Below are 22917 nucleotides of genomic sequence, written 5' to 3'. Positions count from 1 at the left end.
TTGGGCCATGAGCGGCCCTACAGGGCTAGGGGTTCTTCAAAACTCTGAGAAGCTCGAGCAGAATCACACGTCCTGATCAGCAGGTTGGGGCTGGGGGCAAGAGAGGAGGATGGGGTCTCTGACCTTACTAAGAGAAGGGAAGTTTGGAGTTGGAGGCTCAAGTCAGGAAACTGCCCAGCTGACTGGCTGTCAGGAAAGCATTTTTGTTTTGTTTTGTTTTTGTCCATAGCTGAGCAGAACAAGGAGAGGAGCTGGGATGAAAAATACATGGTTTTAGCATCCTGTGGAACAGGCAACAACACATAGCCACTGGAAAATTGAACAGAAAAATCACCATTTTTATCTAAAAAGAATAAAACCCTTTTTAAACAAATCACAAAATATACAAATAAATCAGTACAAAATAAATAGGAGAGATTGTAAATCTACAACATCATTTGAATTATAAAATGCATTCATTATGACAATCAGCTTATGAAATGTATACACATCATCATCACCATCATTGTGCTTACGCAAGTTTATGCATACAGTCCCAAATACTGGATTCAGAAGCCTCCATCTCAGAAAAGCACATAATGTACATATGATACAATGAACAAAGATCAGAGTATGAAAATCAGACCCTAAGAGAGATCCTCTCTAAAAGGCCAAGGCAGCCTCCACTGGCCACCCTGAGCTGACAAGGGAATGGTCACTGTTTGGGGAAATGGATACCTCAAAATCAAAGAAAAAGGCATTTTAAGATCCCAGATGGGGCAAGGCAGCTTCCATGGTCCAGACAAATTCTGCAATCTGAGATGGGAAAATGGAAACAATTTAGGTTTGGGTGCCTGGCACTTGGCAGAGGAAATAAAGGGATAAGATTGCCTGATGTGCCATTTTTACAACTGTTTGTATCCCCAGGGCCTAAGCTTGTTTATCATTTGAATAAAACAATTTTTTCTCCTCCATTCCCATTTCCATTGTATTTCTCTTGGTCATTTCCCCCACCAGCCTTTCAACTCCCAAATTATTCCAGGCTTAGTCACTTTTGCAATGTCAGAGCTTCTTCCCCGGAGTCTCAAATCACCCTCTCCCTAAACTCTGAAAGCAACTCCAAAGATGTTGAGGTTCTCTAAGTTTGGAGTCTCTGAGACAAACCTAAGAGCAGCTCCCTGAAGGAGAGGGAAAGCACAACATTTGGTTCTTTCTAGTACCCTGAACCATTGCTATCTTCTGCAGCAAGGGGAAGAAATCTAGGAATTATCTCTTTAGCGGCCAGTGGAAGACAAAATTTCCTCACTTCATCAAAAGATGCCTACTAATCGCTACTGAGATCTAAGAAGGCAAGGTCCAAGGTCGAGTCTACATCCCTCAACCTCTGCTCCTAGAAGAAAGGGGAGAGAAAGATCCTTAGGACCAGCTGATGAGGGCAAAATCCTATTCTAAAAACAGAGCCTATCTGGTAGAAATCAGATAAGGATTTCTCCACCTTAAGACTGGAAGAAAACAGGAAGGATGTATTTACATGATAATAAATAATAATAATAATAATATAAAATAAAGCATGTACACTTGAGGATTTAAAGGATTCCAGGAATAAGAAGTCCTTGCTCCATCCTCACCCTCCAGGTTCTAAACCCTTTACAACTGACCTCGGCACAGAGCAATGGCAACATTTCAAGATTAAGCTGAAGCCAGACCAGATGTAGATTATCTGTGGGAATAAAAGGATGATCTCTATCATTCTCACCTCCCTCAGCCTTTGTGGGGATCTTAAATACTGTTTAAAGACAAAGTAACGGTACCAGATAGGAGCCATCATCAATGTAGAGCAAATGCCCCACTTGCCAGTGACCTTCCAGCAGACTCCAGTAGTGGTCTTCAATGAGGGCGCCCCTGCGATTCTCTGTACCCCCTTCCCGGCATTATTTACTAGCTTTGCCCAGGCAGATTCCTGGGAGGACCAGTGAGAACTGGACTGGAACTCTGGCTGCAGAAGGGTCTTATCCCAGGAGGAAGGGCAGCTAGCCCTCCCTAAAAAGCCCCATAACTAACTGGAGGTCTGAGGTTTTGATCCAAGGTATGAATGTCTGTGCGTGAACACTGATAATGCCCCAAACTGCAGCTGTCCCAGATTATATAGACTCTCCTTTCCCTAACAGTTCAGTACAAGTCACTTTGTATCCAATAATTATAACAATTCTGATAATACAGGGAGCTCCAGAATGTCAGAGAGCCTAGCTGAGGTCACACGGCAGAGGCCAGAGAAGCAAGTCCAGGCCCCTATATGAGACACGTGGCCAAAGTTTCTCTCAGGCCTCCTCTCCATGACAATGAGCTAATGACTCGCAATGTCAGTCTGGAAAGATGTCTGGCAGAGGTAGTCTGGGAGAAAAGCGGCTAAAGGGAACCCGACATTTCCTCCTTCCCACTCCATCCCTCCTCTGCAGACAAATCTAGAAAGCAACAAAGCTGCACTCATGGGCATTAAGAAATGTCTGCAGGAAAGAAATCCCTTAGGAGGAGGAAGAGTGGCTCCTTCCTCATATAGGCTTGACGGGGATAACTTTGACTTTTCAAAAGGAGGGATGCAGAATAAACTTTAATTTTGAAGATTTTCTAAAATTTAGCTTCCTAATAAACTTTGCAAAAGAGAATGGAAATTGTCATTAAAATAAAGAATTATAAATCTGAGGTATGAGAAATCCATCCAACTAGGATCCAATGACTAGTCAAGCAAAAAAAAAAAAAAAAAAAAAAAATTGTGACTCTTCTTGCTATTGATCTTATAATATGCCAAAAATCTCCTTCAATTTAACCCAAATCCCAAATTCTGGAGAGAGAGAGTTAAAGTGACTGAGGATAACCTCATGGAGGAAATTTGTTTACCCAGAGCCTAATGGGTTAGTAAAAAGTATAAGGCAGGAGAATTTTCTTAGTAATAAATCAGAAGATTTGGAAGTCCCAATATGACACCTCTGGCAAACAGTCGTTTTCTCCTTTCTCTATCCCCTCCACAGATGGCATATGCTACCATCTGTTTATTTTCTTTTCCTAATTCCTTAAATTTGCTTTCATCTAAGAATAATTCCTCTTTGGTACCAGGATCAGAGCAGAGAAAGGGGATCATTGTTCCAATTAAAAATTTCATTGAGGAGATCAGACAACCTGGGATGATGCTCTAAAACATACTTCTATCAACCTTTCCATTCTCAGTCACTGGGGACAGAGCAACACTCTTTCATTCCAGATTTTGCAGGGCATCTCCACTGCCAGGGAGCACAGTGAGCTGGGATTGTCCTTCTGATAGACGGATTAGTGGATGAAATGACAAGTGAGATTAGGGGTCTTTCTGCCAGCCCCAGCATTGTCTACCTTCCTGGATCCAATCACAGTTGCCTGACTAAAAACATATTACCACAAGGCTCGAGGAGGCAGTTTCAAGGGGCTGATGAGTCATGATCTTGTATAAACAAAGACCTCTGTCACTGAATTTGGGGGAAACTTTCTGAATCTCAATTGGATTTAAATTCTTGCTGAGAAATGTTGGCCAAGTGTTTTGTCTGCTTGATCAAAGAAAAAACCTCACATTTTCACAATTATCTTTTCAGACTGACAGTGCTAGGCCATTAGGTACAAAGGACTTATGCATGGTGGAGTGCATCCAAGGGCTCAGCTTCAATTTTCCTATGCTACTCAAAGAACTCTGGTGCCAAAGGTAGATTAATAGAGAACAGCCATATGCTATATCTTTCCTATGAGTACAAAACTTGGTAAAGACAGACTCAAGTTAACTAGCAGTTCAACTTTCTTAGACTAAGTCCTAAGCCCTTGTTTCCCATAATTGGTAAAGAATTTACCGTGGCCCATGAGTACAGAGCAGAAATCAAGTGTAGAGGAAAAGGAGCAAACCCTGAGAATTACTGAGCATTTGGGATCATATTCCAGGTGAGGCTTTCACATCATCACATTAGTCCGTTCACGTTGTTTCAATCCATCATGACCTTTCAGGACTTGGTCCCACCACCTTGCTTTACTCTGGCGCCCAACCTATCCTTTCAGGCCTCCTGATTTTAAGGGTTTCTATTGTACATGGCCTAGACTTCTAATTCCTAGACGGGGGCAGTAATCTGTCTCCCGGAGTTTTAGGATCCTGAAGCATCCCATTATAGCTCATGAAGCCAATCTACTTTTGATTCTTTTTAGCAGTCTATGCAGCACATGGAATAATTCAGGAGTCTTCTTCCCAGATGTTTTTGGCACTAGTTACTAACACTGTCCTCCCCTTCTTGGTGTAATTATTTGGTTGACATAGATTGTGGATTCATGTCAACTAATGCCCAGAAGAAATTGGAGGAGAAAGTCTTAAGCCAAAATAACAATCCTTGGGAGGCATTAACTTGAGTGTGTGTAAAGAGTTCATCTCAGCTTGAGGCGCCTCCTCTGCATTGTCTGAGGGGCAATTGTGTCAATTCCCAAAGTTGAAAGGAGGCCAGAAGGAGATATTGAAGAACCAGATTTCTGAGTATTGTCTAAAAATGTTCAAAATCCCTAGTATTCATCAAATTTTGGTATAAAATATTTTCAAAAGTCAAAATGAAATTATACTTAATAATCTGATGTTTATAATATTAATAACATCTCATAACTTTGTCTTGGATTTCATTTCTGAAAAATGAGTTAGAATGATATCTGCAAATATTTGGGACAGAAATCTGCTAAAATTTTTACTATGGACTTTACTTCTGAACCATGAGTTCCTCCACATAAAAACATTCTTCAAAAAGGCAAATATCTTTGAATAAAAACAAGTTGAGAGGTTTTACTACACTGGGCCCAAAGTCAAGCAATCAGTAAGTGGTTTTTTAGTCTGTTTCCCCAAATCTCACAATACTGTAGGATTTCTCTCAACACAATCCAACCCAATCTAAACCGACCAATCTGAACAGAGTATAACAGCAAGATCACGAAATCTTAGGGGGAAAAGGCTCTTTTTTGGTTATTAACATGCTAAGTTTTCCTTTAGAAAGTTGTGCCCAAAAGCTTTGGGTAGGGCTATATTTGGAAAGCCAGAAGCCCACTAGGGTGATTGTGAGATAAAGAACTTTGAGGGCTCAAGAACCCCTCTGGGGTTGGCAGAGAAAATAAGATTAGGGGTTCCAAGACCCACAGAGCAGCCTGCCTCTCACTATTCTATCTTGAAGCTCAGGTTGATTCCATTAAAGGACAGGCTCAGATGCCCTAACCCAACCCTTCTCTTCACAGTTACAAACTATTCACAATCTTTTTAGAGCCCATCAGGAAACAAAAACGTTTTGTCTAGGATGGAATTTTCTGTGAACATATCTGACCTCAACTGAGGGATATCCTTTGGATGCCTTTCATCTGAACCACTGAGTAGTCCTGAGCATCTCCCAGGGCTATCACACATGCCAGAATGCTGGGCTAACAACCCACTTTGGGAGAACACCAAGTCCTTCCACTGGGTCGGGCACAGCTGCTAAGACAGTTAAGCAGTGAAACATTCAAGTTTTGGTCACATTTTGAGGCTGACATTATGTATCTTCTCAGAAACCACTCTTTCTTCCTCCCTCCCTCCCCTCCCCTCCCCCCACCAGAAGGATAAACCCAATATACCACCTGGGGCTACTTGTATCCTTAGGGGAGGGAGAAAGCAACTACTTAATCCCATCACTTCAAACCGAGGATAAATATACTTGGAGCTCATTCTGATCAAATGAACAAAGAAAGAAGGAAATGCTACATAGTTTGCTAGTGTTTAGATGCAACATGTACTGAAAGTCCATAAGAAAGCCGTGGTCAACATCGGTTCATTTCAATATGTGAATGCTGCCCTCACAAGGCACATTTCCCTTAAGCTAGCACTCCCAAAGTGGACAAGGAGCGAGTCTGACCAGTCAAGCAGCGCCCGTTGGCCTGGATTTGACAACAGATGATGGCATTTGGTATTGAGAAGCGACACACATATACTGGCCATGATACACATTTGGTTTCTGGAAACCCACGGGGGCCCAGTGGTCCCGTCCCACAGCTCCGCAGACCATCTGCCGGAGGGGGCGCTACTGACCCAGAGCCGGCGGCTCCCTAGGCCGGCCCCCAGACAACGTCTAAAAGAACAGTGAGAGAGAAGGGAGGGGAAACGCAAGAGCTGCTTCCCTGAAAGGTGCCCGCGAGCCCCCACCCCCTTGGAAACTGAGGCTCTAATCCTGTGTCTCCAATGACAGGGGCCGGAGTGAAAATGCCGTCTCTGACAACTAGATTTCAGGACCGAGAGGAGCTCAGAATCCACACCGTGTTTCTATTGAAAAGCCCCAGAGAAGATTTCCTTTTGGCATCGGTATAGCAGCATCTTGGAGGAGCAACAATGAGCTTTGGGGAAAGGGAGTTAGAGCTCTTTAAAGCTGAGGGGTGGGCGGTCTCCTTGTCCTCTCCCCCTCCTCATCAGAGAAGGGATGCCCCAGGGTTGGGAGGAAGGCTGACCTGAACCTGAGATTCCCTGCCTAGGCTGGGCACCAGTCTGATAGGCTCAATATTCCCCAGGCCCATTGTTCTGTTATCCAACAAGTTTAAAATTCAATAAAACACATTTTGTTGTTAAAATTCTCTTGTGTGGGAGCAAAACCACATTTCCAAATCAAATTCTAAGACTTCTTGAGGGAAAGAGGTCCAGTTAACCATCCAATTCCCGGTCAGCAGGCGACTCTCTGAACCACTCTCAGACAGTAGCAAACTCGGAAGGTCCGCCATATCTAAGATGACCCCCATTTTCTTCACTGTGTCCTTTGGGGGAGAGGGGGATTCACATGGGAATGATGTGGCTGCCTATTCACGAGGCTGCTGGGAAAAAAACCCAGAGACCAGTGGGGGGCGGGGGGGGGGGGGGGAAGCAAAATCCACCTGAGCTGGATCAGTTTCTAGGATCACAGCAGAGTTTGGACAAAACAAAAACAATTTAAAACTCTGCAAAAGATATTTAAAAACATGATCTCTTGAAAAAAATAAATTGCAACAATTTTAAACTTCTTCATGCTTATCTAAAGAAGGAGGCAAATGAACCAGGATAAAAGATCTGGCCGGAAAAATAAACATGATTCTATTGGAGCAGGAGGAAGCACATGTCTGGACTCTGGCTGACGGTCTCTGGGCAGGTGGCTCTGCGGCTTGCCTCCCGTGCCATCCCTTGCTTTGCTTCCTCTGCTGTTCCCAGGAAGGGCACAAAGTCTTTGGTCTCAGAATGGTGCAGGAGGCAGCACGGCATAGGGGCACATACTAGCGGTAGACGCAGTCAGACGGGGAGAAGGCGGGGGCGACTCGGGCCAGAGGGTCCTGCTCAGGAGACCGAGCTCAGAGGGGAGCGACACGGCAGGACCCCGCTTCAGACCATGACCATCCGGGGGCGAGGGGCCGCCAAGAAGTCCTAGATGGCGCCTTCGCTATGCAGACTGTGATTGGCTTTACTGTGAGTCACACAATTCTGTTCATTGAGCAGGTTAGCCGTTTCATCTGGCAACCCATCATGCAGCTCTGTAAGAGTCAGTTCAATTTTAGTGTTTTCGCTGTCTGAAGACTGAGGAGTTTTGTCCATCCGGGATGCCATCAAGGCATTTTGGTACTGCTGTCTTGTGATCTAGGACAAACAAAGAAGATGGAGTACAAACAGAAATCAAGGGGGAGAACAGCGGAATGCCACCATTCATGCCTCCAGTTCTCTTTTCTGCAGAATCTGTCGGCTAAGCCCGCCCTAGAAGAGTATTCTCCCTCTCACTTTGCTTTGTCTTTAAGCCCATTCCCTCAATGGCTCTCTAGATGAAAAGTGGACGACTCCCGTTAGAGAAAATATCAAGATGGGCAACCCTCAAGCTTCAATACAAAAACCATCACGGGGCAGTTAGGTGATACCTGGCCCTGGTCCTGGAATCAGGAGAACCTGAGTTCAAATCTGGTTGTAGACACTTACTGTGTGACCTGAGTAAGTCACTTAATCCTGATTGCCTCCAAAAAAAAAAAAAAAAAAAAATCAAAAAGTCTCAAAATTATAAGAGCAAGCTACTGAGCATCTGACATTATTCTCTTTAGATAAATACTGGCTATCGCAAAGATGATGTTGGGTAACTATTTGGAGTTGTTCTGGGAAACTGCAAGCCTAATAATACAGAGGGAAAGACTGATACTTGACATAGGACAAATAAGGACTCCTAAAGGAAAATTCTCCCTGATTTTGTATCAAAGCACAGCAGTTATTTTTTAGGCAAATCCAGGGGCTTCGAGTCTGTTCTCCCTTGTACATAATTTCTCTTGGAAAAAAAGCACCTTTTGACATGATAAATTTGGGTCACTATTCCAAAGGAGACTCAAAATAATACCTCCTTTTATATATCTTATCATATTATGTATCAGAAAAAGGCTGATTTTTCTCCAGATAAATTTTATTTTGTATATTTTATAGAAGGCACAAGAAATTCTTTTCCAATCCTTACCCCATTCTAGAAGATGTCAGTCAGCCCATCTAATTCCCTAAAGAGCTAGCATTCCCTTTGACCTCCTACCTAATCCTACAGCATGCCTCCCTCCAGTCTACCTAAGGAAAAACAATCACACAAACAAAAACCCACCAGAGCATGCATAAAACGAGCCATGTTGGCCTTCATTTTCTCCTGCTCTCTGGGCCCAATGAGTGCACACCGATGAGTGCAATATGCAACATCAGAGAGCCAGAGCAGAGTTCCTGGTCTAGTCTTTGTCTTCAGGTCACAGCTCTGGAATCATGCTCTATAAACATTTACTGAAATGAACCGCTTCCTTATATGAAAAACCGAATGTTTCCTTTGCTAATTCTGGTTCAAGAAAGGGAAACAATACAGCCTGTCACTATTTTCAGTGACATGAGTCCCCATTAGAGAAGCTTCCTGCTAAATTTTTGTTTTTTAAGCCAAGTCACTATTCTCCTACCTTCACAAACTGAATGTCTGAGAGGGCTCTCACTGAGTAATCAGGGACGTACACTTGAAGAAAAGACGAATTAAGCTGGTTGTTGCTATTCCCTAATGTTGGGGTCACTGCATCAATCCGGTCACTTCGACTGAGAGAATCAGAATGATTCAAGCCACATGGACGAGGAGGTGACTTGTTTTCAGCTGTGAAAGGAGGTAAAACACACAACTTTAATGGGGTAGAAGTAGCCACGGTAATGAGCTCTTTGTTTTCCAAGTGAAACATACCCGTAAATGCACAGACCCAAATGGCTGCAATCAACCTGGCACATCTCATTGGATAATTCACAACTTACAGAACTGGAATCCATTGGCTGGTCTGTGACCTAAGAGACTGATGCTGTCGATTTCAACTGCAGAGTGACATGGTAGGCCCTAATCTATGTGAACGGCTACAGTGGCCTCCCGGCCAGCTTGTTTAAATGGCCAAAAGACTCTCATAGAAAGAGCACTTTTCTACTAGAACAAGAGCCCAACTCGACTGAATTAGAACAAGAGAAACAACGGAACAAAGGGCTTTCAGGATGGCAGCTAGGAATCAGATTCTTGGGGACACTTGTGTATATTAATACTGCAAATGGGATTTGGGGATATGTCATTGTTAACCATAAAGTACTATCCTTCAGAATCAGATCAGCTTTTTAGAATTCATTTTAAATTATCACTTTGTATCTTTGCTGAAAGCACTACTTCATAATACAACTACCCTCCGGCCTAATCCTATCACACAATTTATGACCCCATGGTATACACTTCCTACAGACCCTCAGGGCTACTATGAAGGCAGGCCAGTAACAAGTTTTTATTAAGTGCTTACTATGTTCCAGGTACAAATACAAACCAAAAGATAACCTCTGCCCTCATACAGCTTACATTCTAACGGGGTGAGATAACACACACAAGATAAATTGAGAGTGGCCAGGTGGGAGGGTGAAAGTGTTGAAGTCTAGCAAGTCAGAAGCACAGTCAGGAGGGACATGGAGATTGGCCAGATGGGCCCTTCCACAAAACGAAGGAGCTTACCAAGTGGGGAAGGGGCCAGTTAAGCAGAGTCATGTTCTAGGGTGAGAGTGCAGAAGAAGCAAAGTGCTGAAGTCCAGAAAGCCAGCCATAAAGCCAGGAAGAGAATGAAGGTTGAAGAAACTATAAGTCTTTCTTTAAACAAAGTCTACTTCTGTGTAGGGGAATGGCTTCTGTACTTTTAGACTGGCAGACCTCTCTCATAAGAATAAAGTAGAGATAAACTGAGTTCTAAATATTTCTTCTGCTACTGGCTCATAATCATTTTTAGTTTAAAAATAAAATGTAACAGGTTCTACTTCAAGAGTTGTTCTTCCACTTTTACATTTCAAATCCAATCCACGTCTGATGACTTCCAGTGCTGGGGAGCCCACTATAGCACTCACTGTTAGAAAGTCATATTTCCCCCTACTTTGGAATCCCTTCGCTTTAGAGCTAAAAATCATCTAACTTTAGTTTTCCCTTTTTAGTGGGTGAGACCCAGAGGGATTAATTATCTTGTTCAAGGTCTCAGAAGATGTAAGTCAAAGAGCTAGGCTATGCAGCAGGTCTCTGCCCTTCAAACCCAGGTTTCCTCCTACCATACTTGGTCTGCCTTCTTCAGCTAAACAGAATACACTAATACTTTTTCACATGATTGCTCTCCAAATGCCTGAAGGCAGGGAAGGAATTTCCTTCAGGTCTTCTTTTTTATTTTTTTTCCATATAAATATTCAATTTTCTTTTATGACTCTTCACTTTCCAGACCTTTTATCAATCTGGACTCCTTTCCTCTGAATTTCTTCAATCTGTGAACATTCTTCTTAAAATGAGAAGCCCAGACCTGAATATAGTACTTTAGATGGGCACTGGTTGGTGGAAAGAAAGACCCATGATTACAATGAAATAGTCATTTATTTGGCAACCATATTACAATGTTAAGTAATTAAGAACTCTAGAGTCTTCTCATATAGACACAGCTGTTAATTACAGGTTTCCACACTTTGTACTTGAAAAAATTTATTTTTTAAGCCAAGGTAGGATTTTAGATTCATTGCTGTTGAATTTCATCTTTCTGGTGTGGGGTCACTTTTTCACCCTCATTAAAGATCTCAAATCTTTGCTTTTGACTTCTAACAGAATATCCACGTTTCTCAGTTTTATTGAAACTTAATATTTGATAATCATACTTGTTACATCTTCATCCATGTCATGGATAAAAGTATTTTTAATGGGATAGTGCCAGATATCTTAGAACTCTTTAACATAGTACTTTAGGAACTCAGCTTCCCTGTGGAAAATGATCCATGAAGCAATCAATTCAATAAGCATTTATTAAATGCTTAAGGAATACCAGGCAATGTGGAGATATAAAGACAAAAATGAAACTTTTTGGCCTTCAGGGAGCTTATATTCAATGCTCTTTGGTCTATGGTTATCCATACAACCATATACGTATATTCACCTTTACCTACTATTGTTCAACCTATTAGTATATCTCCTTATCTATAAAGAGATCACAATAATCTGAAAAAGCCTAACTGAAATCAAGATAAACTGTACCTGCCGCATTTTCTTAACTTAATAATTATATTAAAAGGAGGAAGAGAAGAAGCAGCAATCAAGCACAAGCATAAGAACACAACAAATTAGTTTGGCATAATTTTTTAGTGAACCCATACTGGTACATAGAGGTTAGTGCACAAACCATTTGTTTAGAAATTCATTTGAGAATAACATCAGATTTACCACCCAACAAATTTTCAGGATATACTCTTTTTTGGAAAAAATCAAGTGATGTAGCCACCATCTCTAATATTGTCCCTCTCCTTACCACAACATCTCTTCTGTAAGTTTTTTCAGTATTCTTATGTATAATTAATTTGAGAATGGAACTCTGAATTATCTTTAAGTTGATAGGAACTCTCTTACAATCTACATCTTATTACCTCTTCTTCAACATGTTTTTTCTTACCCTTTCTATTTTGAAGATCATTTTTCTTGTTATAGAATAAAGAAGCAAAAGAGGATTTGAATAGTTTTGCCTGAATAAACATGTCATCTACTCTAAACAGTAGTCTTTTTCCTTCCTTGTCCCTGACCCCTTAATAACATACACATATATAAAAATTTGCAATTATATAGCCAGAATTTTGTTTTTAGCTCTTTTATATCTTGCATCATACTAACTTTTTTAGTCTCCGTTATGTAGCCCATAGGGACAACTTGATGATAAGAGTGAATAGTATCAGGCCTGCAGCCATGAAGATGCATCTTCCTGTGTTCCAATCTATCCCTCAGATACTTCCTAGCTGTGTGACTCTGAGCAAATCACTTAACTTTGTTTGCCTCAATTTCTTCATCTGTAAAATGAGCTAAAGAAGGAAATGACAAAAACACTCCAGTATCTCTGCCAAGAAAATAAGGAGAAGTAGGACATAACTGAAAACAACTGAACAACAAGGAATGTAATTTGTCTATTGTTTCTCTGAATTTTCTGAAATATGCTTTCCTGAAGTCTAAAAAACATGACCAATTATTGTCAACATTCACCTTCCTTTGATAGTATGAATTCTGTTATGACACACTCATTTTCTCTAAGATTCTCACTGTTTTCCCAACCAGCGATCTCCTTTTTTATTAGAATTAAATGTCCAGTCTGGATTCACGAAGATGCATCTTCCTGAGACCAAATCTATCCTCAGATGTTTCCCATCCTAGTCATTTGACAAATGACTTAACTCTGTTTGCCTGTTTCTTCATCTGTAAAATGAGCTAAAGAATACTATTCTTTTCTTCTCTGTTATTTTTCCTTTGAGTATCTGGGTACTTCCCCCCCCATTGTTGTTACTATTTCCTATGTCAGAATGATTCTCCATAGCATTCCAGAATGGCATTATACTGTTTGTTAAGTAGTCTAGATTGACTTTTTAATGGAAAGTGTCCAATATCTAGAGTGTAGTCCTAGCAATACAATTTCTTTTGTCATATTCATTTATTCACCAATCTCGTGGTGAATTTATTTCCTCTTCTTCCTGAGGTTCTTCTCCTCTTGGATCACTTATTTCAGACTCCATCCTCTCTAATGAATTAGAGAACAAGAGGTATTTCCTAAGTCCTTTTACCTTCTTTTCTATCAGAAAGATCAGATTGTAGTCAATGTTACAAATGTGGTATCATCTTTCAGTCTTTCCCAATTCCAAGAAAACTTGAGGGCTGAATTTCCTAAGAAAATGTGATCATCTTCAAGAGCAACTTAAGTGTCTATCAAAACATACCATAAGGGCTCAGAGTTCTTCCACTCTGTTTTATATAAGTTAATATTTCAAAGGGAATTCTTTCTTAATGCCTACAAATAGCATTTCAGTGTCCTGTCTAGTAGGCACTTAGTAAATGTTTGTGGAATAAATATAGCATACATTCAGCTTTTAAATATATGGCGAATATATACAACTCAAGAAGGTGCTCACATCTTTAACTCATTTTGAAAACCAACTACATATCTTTTTGTAAAAAAGAAAGAATTCTCTTGAGAATTCTTATACTATACCATACACACAAAATACCATACACACAACACTTGTAAGTATTACTGAGGTCTTTACATTCCAAAATTATTACTGTCATTGGGAAAACGATCTGAGAAACCAAGAAACCAAAGTGCTGCACTGCAACTTGAGAGAACAAAGCTAAGAAAATGCCGAGGTCATTAGAATATCAAATTCCAAATAGCATTTTCTTTCTTGGACCCTGTGGAGAAATAGTTGTGTCTGCCTCCAAATTTGGCTAAGGGAGAAGGCAGAAGCTGTCTGCATGGAGACCACTCTCAAAACATGATGTGCAATGATGGATTGGAAAAGGCAGACATGCCAACTCCCTTCACAGTATTACTAATTTTTTACCTTTTCAAGTTAAAAAAAAACTAAAAGAAACAATGGAGTTAGTACTCTTTCTCTAGCCTATTTGTATTCTAGCAAAAAAACATTTGAATGCTTTCTCTACCATTCAAAGAGGACATGGATTAATACCACTTGCCCCTAATATACCAAACTTTAGTAACAAACACATGAGCTTCTAGGGCATGTGTGTTTAATTCTGCTCCCAACATCATTATTAAGCATTTTACAAGACAAGGAATGAATGAACACGAGACAAATATAAGTTCATATTTTTGCCAGCCTCTAAAATTCTAGAATATAAAGGAAAGCCATGTCATTTTAATTAAAGAAAGATTAAGTCTTTTTCTTTTTAGCAGCTGGAAACCTTAGCTAGGTATGACCAGAGGCCCCTGCAGGGCACTAATCAGCTGTTTGTTAGGAATGTGCCCAATGCTAATTTCAGAACAAAGCTGGAGAGCCCAAGGGAAGCGAGGGGCACTCTGCCAGCAGACTGAAAATTGATGCTAGAAAACATGCACATCCTCTTCTTCTGAATGCCAGAAAAAGGAAAGGGTCAACATGACAGGGTCAACATGAGCCCTGGACAATCTCTAGGACACCGCTCTTTCAGCACAGAAGCACCTTGATTGTTTTTACCAAGTCAGTGCAATGTAACAAGAAGAGCTCACATTTCGGTAGCACTTTAGTGTTTCCACGTTTTCCTGGGTTTGGTGGGCCTTCGGGTTCCTGCACATTCCCCATATGCCATCCATGCCCTTCCCAGAGCCAGGGCTGGATCTGCCCCTCGCTGCTGCTCTGGGAAACAGAATAAGCTAGGGCATCCATTCAGATCAAACAAAGTTTCAAAATGCTTTACATCCCCTTTCACATCATCCTCCTTTGCAGAAATCCCCTCCCCTCTCCCCTGCTCAAGCTCGGCCTGGGTGCTTGCCTGTGGGCTCCCTCCCTGGCTAGCTGGGGCCTTTCCTGGAGAGCTGCCTGCACTGTCACAGTATCAGCCACGGCAGAAGGGAGGCAAGGGGGGGGGAACCCATGGTGAGCATTAATGAAAAGAAGCATGCAGAGTTACCTGGAGAACCTGCTGCTAACAACTCTGTTCTGTTGACAACAAAGGTACGAGACAGGGACAGAGGAACTGAAAAAGGGAGAGAACAAGGGTGAGATTCTGTCAAAAGTTGGAAGGAAATTTATACTGTTAGGGGAGAAAAGCTGCTTCCTGCTCTCTAGGAATTCAGAAGCATTAATTCCTCCAGAAACACAAAGGACTCCAGAGTCTCTGTAATAAGGAAGAGACGCACACACGCTGCTTTCCAATAGGAGGAGGAAGAGGAGGAGAAAAAAGCCTTCCTTTCCCTCTTCACTAGCCCATAAATCTCTTAAGCCATTAATACTCAATTCCAGCTTACATTTCAAAACATGCTGTTCTGAAGCACTCACAAGCGCACGCGGCAGCGCAAGGGGGGTTCCGTCAGTCCAGCCAACAAACGGCCCTAAAAGTGAGCGCGGCCCAACTGGGACAGGGAAAACACGGGCATCGGACCGCGCACCTGGCGCTCGGGGCGCTCTCCTTCGTCTCCCATTAATTAGTCCCGGCCATAAGCGAAACGGCCGCTACCACTCCCTGCACACCCTTCCCCAGGAGGAGGCGGCTTATAAATCCTAAATAAGCAAACGTCGCGGCCTGCATTTCCCTTCCGTTTAAAGCGGTTCCTAGGGAAAGAGCGTCTTCTTCCCCTCCTCTCCCCCCCCCCCCCCCCCCCCCCCCCCCCCAAAGTCTCTCGGCCTCCACCGAGGCGCCGCTCCGGGAGGGGGACGCTCCGGGAGGGGGCCGCCCGCATTTCTCTGGGTTCCTTAGTCACTGGCACGAGACAACCAAGCAGGAGTTCTAACCGATTCAAAAAAAAGAAAAGTGCAGGGCTGCCCTTTTAAAAATCCGGGATCTGTCTTCAACTGACCTTTGACATTCAAAGCCCTCATGCGGCGGTAAAGGAGGCTGTGGGCGTGGCAAGGACCGCGCCGGCTCCAGCCCGAAGCGCCCGCGAGCCGCGGCCGCGTCTTCCTCGGTTTGCCGGAAGGGCCGGATTAACATAAGTTCCTAGAAACAGTCTCGGAGGCCGCGGCGAGCCGCAGGGTGCCGGGCGCGGGGGCGCGGGGGCGCGGGGTCCCTGCCGCCGACTTCCCGCCCCGCTTCCCTCAGGGCCAGAGCCAGTCCGGCAGGAGCTGCCTGAGGCCGCGCGCCGGGGACGGGTCTCCCAGGGCACGGAAGGTAACCGGGAGGAAGGGGGCCCGTGGCTCGGCCCCCGGCCGCAGGGCCCCAAGGGCAGAGCGCCCCCGGGAGGTCCCCTCGCGCGCCCCCTTGACCTCCCGAGCGTGAGGCTCTGGCCGCGGGCCGCACGGTGGCGCCCCAACACCGCCTCTGGGACGGCAAAAGCCCGGGAGGCGGGCGGGCCGGGAAGGCCGCGGCTGCCGCCAGCACCTACCTGGAGCCGCCGTGAGCGCCATCACGCCGTAGTAGGAGAAGGCGCTCGCTTCAAACTTCATCCCTTCTTTCCCGGCTTCAACTTCCACCTTCCCCTGTGGGGAGACACAAGAGCAGAGTCTCACAGCCCGCCCGGCCCCGCTCCCGGGTGTGTGGGGGGGGCCGCTCCCGGGGGGGGGGGAGGGGGGGCGCTCCCACCGCCCCGAAGGGAGGAGCACCAGCGTTAGGTCACTTCCTAGCCAGCGGGAAGCCGTCTGCCTCAGTGTCCTCATCTGTGAAGTGGGGTAAGAGAAGCAACCCCCTACAAGAGTTGTTGTCCCTTTCGCTCTCGTTCTTCCTCCTCCCCCTACCCTCTCTCCGCCAGAAAAAGGCCAAGGTTTTTAAAAATGACATTTCGTTTTATCCGCAGCTGTTTGAGCTATGTAATGAAAGCATCTTCCATTTCTGTCCTTGTCACTACATACACATATACACAGATGGATGGCCACACATCTGCAGCTGCGTACTGATCCTACCTCCAGTCATATCTTCGTTTATTCATCATTTTAAAGAGGAAAAACCCTTTAATTTTCAACAATCTACATAGAAACGTTTCTTCCGTGCACAAATGGCACCCTCAAGCCATGGTTGATTTTGAACAGCATTTGTTCCCCTTATAGCACCTAGACTTAGAGCAGGAAAAACTCTGGGACCCCTTCGTTTCACAGACAACATAACTAAGGCTAATCAAAATGAAATTACTTGTCCAAAGCCATCCAGGTGGGAAAGGAAGTGCTGGAATATTCACCCAGGTTCTTCAGTTCTAGATCCCTTGTTCCCAAGTGTCTCCTGGGAGTGAGCCATATACTTGGGAAATAATCTAACTTGAGGCTCTAGAGCAAAGCAAGCTAATTCCATTGGGCACAAAGCAGGGATGGCGGCTTTGCTGTGGAAGGAACCTGTTCTGGCCTTGATCAAATGATACTAAGGCTTTGTAGTCAGTCCTCCCCCAGACAACCATCTGCATCCTAATTTAGTGCCAGCACCATCAAAATCTCTCTCTCTCTCTTCACAACCAAGGACTGGTAATTTGAGACTGTATCCTTCCAGCAAATGGAGTCCAGCTGAGATGACTCAGCCCGTCTCTTCTCCATCCCCTTCCTTACCGTGTCTATAGCTACCTTTCTGCTAGCTATCTGGCTCAAATTCATTTGGGTAAAAAGTAAAATTCTGGGCCTCTAAAGAAAGGATGAAAAAGATTCCTGCAACCAATGGCATCTGCAAAACAGTTGTCCAGGAAGGAAGGTCTTCCAAGAGTGAGCAGCACACAATCCCCCCCACACATAAAAACACCCCTTCCTCATTAAATCTTTTCCCTTTCCCAAGCCCATTCTCAAACACTGCTTTCTTGAAGTCTTTTTCACTCAATGACAAGCATCCTCTCACTGGCATTCTACAAATATAATCTCTATCACAAACGACAAAAGAGTCAGAGAATGGCAGAGCTAGGATAGATCTTAGATTGATTTTATATTACAGGTAGAACAGAATCAAACAATAAACATTCACTGAATGCTTATATGCAAGGTTCTATATCAGACAATGTGAAGGGGGAGGGAGAGAAGAGAAGTAAAAGGCAAACCCTTAACCTCAAGGTACTCAGAATCTCACTGACAAAAAATGTTTTTCCTTCTGGACTTCATGTATTAGGAAGAACATTGACAAAGTGGAGCATGTCAAGAGGAAGAATGTCAGGACAACAGGAGATCAGTGAGCAGCAAACATAGCATATCCTGTCAACATAACATAGACCAACACATACATGTTGGTTAGTTTTGCTCAATGTATTTCTTTTCTTTCTTTCTTTTTTTTAAACAAAGGATATGCAGAGGAATATATTAGGAAATGAAGATGATGTTAAAAGATTGCAATAATTTTTTAAAATAAGCATTTATCAAGCACCACTATTATGCCAGGTATTGTACCAATTCTGGGAATACAAAGACAAAAACAAACAGTTCCTGTCCTTAATAATAATCTGTTCAGGTTGTCAGTTGCACTAGTTGCACTTTTGAGGGGTTTTTTTTGTTTGTTTTTGCCTCTGAGATGCAACCTATGATCCTATGTCACAAACCAAATATAATAAGATCTTACAAATACCATATGGTCATGTGTGGTAGATACTTAATGACAGAAAGTTGTTGGAATCCTAGTGTCAACTCAACTTGAAACAAGGTGAAACTCAAGGGTGATGTCAGAATCCTGGTGTTAACTCAATAGAATTGATACAGTGTTTATTGGTTCACACCTTAGAGTGAATCCTTAGGAGGTGATAAGTTGCTAATACTGATGGAAACAATGCTTATGTTCACACCTTTAGAGAGCTCTAAGAACTCAATGGAGTTCACAGTTTGGGAGATTCAGGGTCTAGAAAGAGATATCTGAATTCACACCTTCCTTAGGACCAGAGAGCACTCTGGAAGATAACCCAGAATCCCTCTCCCTCCAGAAGGTGGAGTTAACCTTTGGGAGATCACATAAATAGAGGGAGCTCTTGGAGCTTGGGACAGACTGGAGATTGAGAAGCCACCAGTCTGAGCTGGCTGGAGGCTGAAGAAAGAGGTAGAAGCCAAGGACAAAGCTACAAGATCTCTTGGAGCCAGGCAGAGAGATAGGCCTCAACTAACCGGGCTAATTTGTAAGGAGAAATAAACGCTTGCATTTTTACCAGCTGGCTGCGATTTAGGAGTAATTATTTATTTCAACTGAGACTAAGGCTGCCTCCAGGAAAACCTTCACAGAAAGTAATGGTTAGAGAAATTCAGGGGGGAAGGAAGATCAGGGAAGGTCTCACTGACTATGGAGAATTTGAACTGAGACTTGAAGGATGGGTAGGATTTAGATTGGTAAAGACAAAGGGGAGGGAGAATAATCCTATAGTCTATGAGAATAAACCCTAAAAAGAGAAGTTGGCTAAATAAACTACGACAATGAGAAATTCTAATATGGAATAAAAAAGGAAGATGTCTTACAAACTTGAATGTTTTTCCATAACAGGACATCCCAGCCTTAGCCACACACCCTCTCCCTGCTTGATACTCTTACTCTATCCCATTTCTAGAACTGCTTAAATGTGCCAAGTCCTGATAGCAACTTCTAGCAAGTTTATGGAGAAATCCTTCTTCCTGCTATTGTTTAAAGACCATTGGGGTTGAGGATCTCTGGTGATATTCCCAGTTTATCTCTTCCCTATTCTTCATCCCACCATAGACTCTTTAAATCAGCTGGGGAAGAGAGGGAGTCAGGAAGGTGGTGGTGGTCTTTTAGCTTTAACACTGCCTCAGTTTTCTGTTTTGGATTGTTATGTTTGGGAAGGGGTTTTGCTCACTTGGGATTTCCATAGTTAAGCCACATGGTTATCCCTATATTACCACATCTAAAAGAGCAGGGAAGTGGTGCAATAGGGAGAGTGTCAGACTTGCAGTAAGGAAGATATGAATTCAGATCTCACACATTTACTAGCTATGTTATTCCAAGAGGTTTAAGCTATCTGGCCTCTTTCTGCCATAGTTTCTTCATTTGGAAAATGGGAATAATATTAATACATACCTTATAAGAAATGAGATAACATGTGTAAAGCATATTGCAAATCCTGAATTCCTATAAAATGCTATTACTACTGCTGCTTCTTTCAGCACTGATTGGTTCATCTAATTCTTCTCTGAAGCCTTTTAAAAAATCTTAGTAATGAACCACAGTATGTCTACCTATGGGGATCTAAGTGTTTAAATGTTTACATGGGGAACTTTCTAATGAACTTGGATTTTATTTTTATTGAATCTTGTGTTTTTATTTATTTCCTTTATTTCCAAATATATTTCTTTTCCTTCCCACACCTAGAGGGTCGTTTTAAAAAGAAGTTCAGAAAAACCAACCAACATCAACTGGGTCTCACAAGATTGAAACATTCTATACATACAGTCCTCTATCTCTGCAAAGAATGGGGGAGTGGGGGGAATCTATTTTCTCAGCTCTTTCTCCTACGCCAAGCTTAGTTGCCATAGACTAGTTGTTTGTTTGTTTTTTAATTAGATTTTAAAAGAACATCTAGATAACAGAGAATGGTACATAACAATGAATTCACAAGTGGAATGGAATTGGAATAGTGCATAGAATGCTTAAATACTGAATGAGTTAAAGCTTATAAAAACTACTAAAGCCACAAAAATATTTCTAGAATTATGCTCATCAAGAAAAGTAATAACAAAGAGATAGGTCTGCTATTTGGGCTAGGTGGGATTATGTTAAAAAAATGACAGAGTGAAATCAGAACAACCTAGCTGCTATTTTCTCTTTAAAAAAAAAAAAAAAAAAAGTTCAGTCTGAAAAGAAAAATTGTTAACAGTGAACTCAAGATAAGGAAATAGGAGACAGCTGCTTTAATGAGTTCAAGTCACCTGACTCAGATAAATTACATATTAGAGTACTGAAATTGCTGAATTGCTATCTGCGATTTTTGAGGAATGGTGAAAATTGAAGCCCAACGTACTGGAATTGGACATGGGAAACAACCCAATTTTCAAAAACAGCAAGAAAGCGGTAAATTTTACTCACTTTAGATAGGTAAGACTAATGTCCAGATGTCAATGCTTCAATGTATCCATGATTTCAGTTGGATAATAAATGCAAGATAGATGACAATAAGGAAGATGTGTGTTGTTTTTTTCATGTAGTGTCAAAATGTCAAGGAATGAGAAGAATTTTTAAATAAGGAAGCAGTCAATTTCTACACAGTATTAAAGTAAAATGTAAACTAAAAAGGGACTAGAATTGATAAATCTTGAAAAATCTAGTTTCACTAGAATTAATGAGGCAGAAGCCATAGTTTAAGGAGCAATGAAGAGTGGGGATGATGAAGACACTAGAGGAGGGGGGAGATTTAAGGACACAAGTACAAGAATTAGCTGTGGAAAGGAAGATGGTTCCCTCCTTTGATGTAAAGAAAGAAAAGTCAGAACAATTAATGTCAAGATATTTAAGATGTAAAGAAAAATAGAGACTGTTCATCCAAGATAACCTTGGTTTTCTCACTTCTCTCTTCCTTGGCTAATTGCTGTTTTATCACTCCTTATTTTGCTGAGGAAATAAGAGTCCCACAAAAGCCAACTACTTCCCATGGAAGAATTAAACATTACATAAAGGTTGCAGGTTCCATATTATTTCATATGGAAGAATACACATATTCTTGCATATGGGAATTAAATATCGCATATGAGGACATTGGTCCCTAGCCTCTCCACCTCCAAGTTCTCTCTGACAGCACAGAGTACGCTCCTTTTCCAGAAGCAGTAGCTACCTTATCCAGAGGAAACAGGCCTCCTTTTACCCACTCTGACGTTTGTACTTTCTTAGAATAGTGACAATGAAGAAAACTTGCATCTTGCAGCTACAATGCTGCTTGAGAGCCACATCCCAAACCACCAAACTGGGGATGTGAGCAGGGAATCAGAAGCTTAAGATGAAGAAAACTGTGTTATTCTTGGTTACTGTAAACCTGCAAAGAAAAAAAAGAACTGGGGCTCTGGTAAGAAAAGTCATTGTTACTGATTATACATTTTATAGCAAAAGGAAACTAGTCCAATACTTTAGTGTCCTTTGTTGACAAACTTTCCCTTTTTCTTTTCATTTGAAAAAAATATGACTATCTCTGTGTCAAAGATGATTAATTAAATTCACAAACCTCACTTCTGTTTATATTTCTATTCCCTGTAAATTAACTGAGGAACTTTTCTTCTAAATTCATAAAAAAACTGAAATTGAGTTTGAATTTTAGAAATGTATTTTAAACTCTATTATATTTTCCTTAATATAACTCCAAGAATCCAGAGTCAACAAACATTTTCATATAAAAATGCTTTTGACTAAAACAGAGGTTATAGACAATTAGCCCTGAGATTTCAAGTAAATAATTAGTTAGCTAACAGATTCTTCATCATTGTAAAGATTTTCAGTTAGTCTATAATATGCAGAATCTGAGTTCAAATTTGACTTTAGACAATTACTAGTGACCCTGATCAAGTCACTTAATTCTGTTTGCCTCAGTTTCCTCTTCTATAAAAGGAACTGGAGAAAGAAATACTGTGCCAAGATCTCTGTCAAGAAAACCCCAAATAGGATCACGAAGAGTTGGATAAAATTAATCCACTAAATAACAATAAAACATGATAATCACCATCACCACTATAGATACTGACTTATAATTCTGTATTAAATCTGTGCAAAAAGCATCATTGTGGATAAAACACAAACCCATTGATTCAGCACTCAAAGGAGGGGCAGTGTTTATTAGTTTGAGGTTTTTAAGCCGTTTACAGAAAGGGTAGAGAGGAGCAGGGCAGGAGGACAGCCTGTGCAGAAGGAGAGGTCAGAGGGTCAGTGTGCTCAGACTGTGATCATATCATAATCTAAAGAAAAGAGAACTCATAGGTTCTGACATTTTCTAATTCTGTGTCACTAATGTTCAGATTGTGCATTTGTTTCCAATTTTGCTTCATATAATGTATTT

At 41.9% G+C, this 22917-nt stretch overlaps 1 protein-coding gene across 2 annotated transcripts in view; it reads right to left on the bottom strand.

Moving 5' to 3' along the window:
- Positions 1–317: 317 nt before the first annotated feature.
- The window catches only part of CNNM2 (cyclin and CBS domain divalent metal cation transport mediator 2), a 151368-nt gene continuing 128768 nt past the window's right edge, over positions 318–22917 (bottom strand). The window contains exons 5-8 of one of the 2 annotated variants that reach the window (XM_031955769.1): positions 16375–16468; positions 14964–15029; positions 8956–9140; positions 318–7633 (exon numbers count right to left, since the gene is read on the bottom strand). In XM_031955769.1, the coding sequence (XP_031811629.1) occupies positions 7424–7633; positions 8956–9140; positions 14964–15029; positions 16375–16468 (555 nt within the window). In that variant the 3' untranslated portion in view covers positions 318–7423. The remainder of the gene's footprint in view (positions 7634–8955; positions 9141–14963; positions 15030–16374; positions 16469–22917) is intronic. The other variant, XM_031955770.1, reaches the window with a different exon arrangement.

Source organism: Sarcophilus harrisii, chromosome 2 (genome assembly GCF_902635505.1).
Source record: "Sarcophilus harrisii chromosome 2, mSarHar1.11, whole genome shotgun sequence".
NCBI lineage: Eukaryota > Metazoa > Chordata > Mammalia > Dasyuromorphia > Dasyuridae > Sarcophilus > Sarcophilus harrisii.
This window is presented reverse-complemented; position numbering and strand designations above follow the sequence as displayed.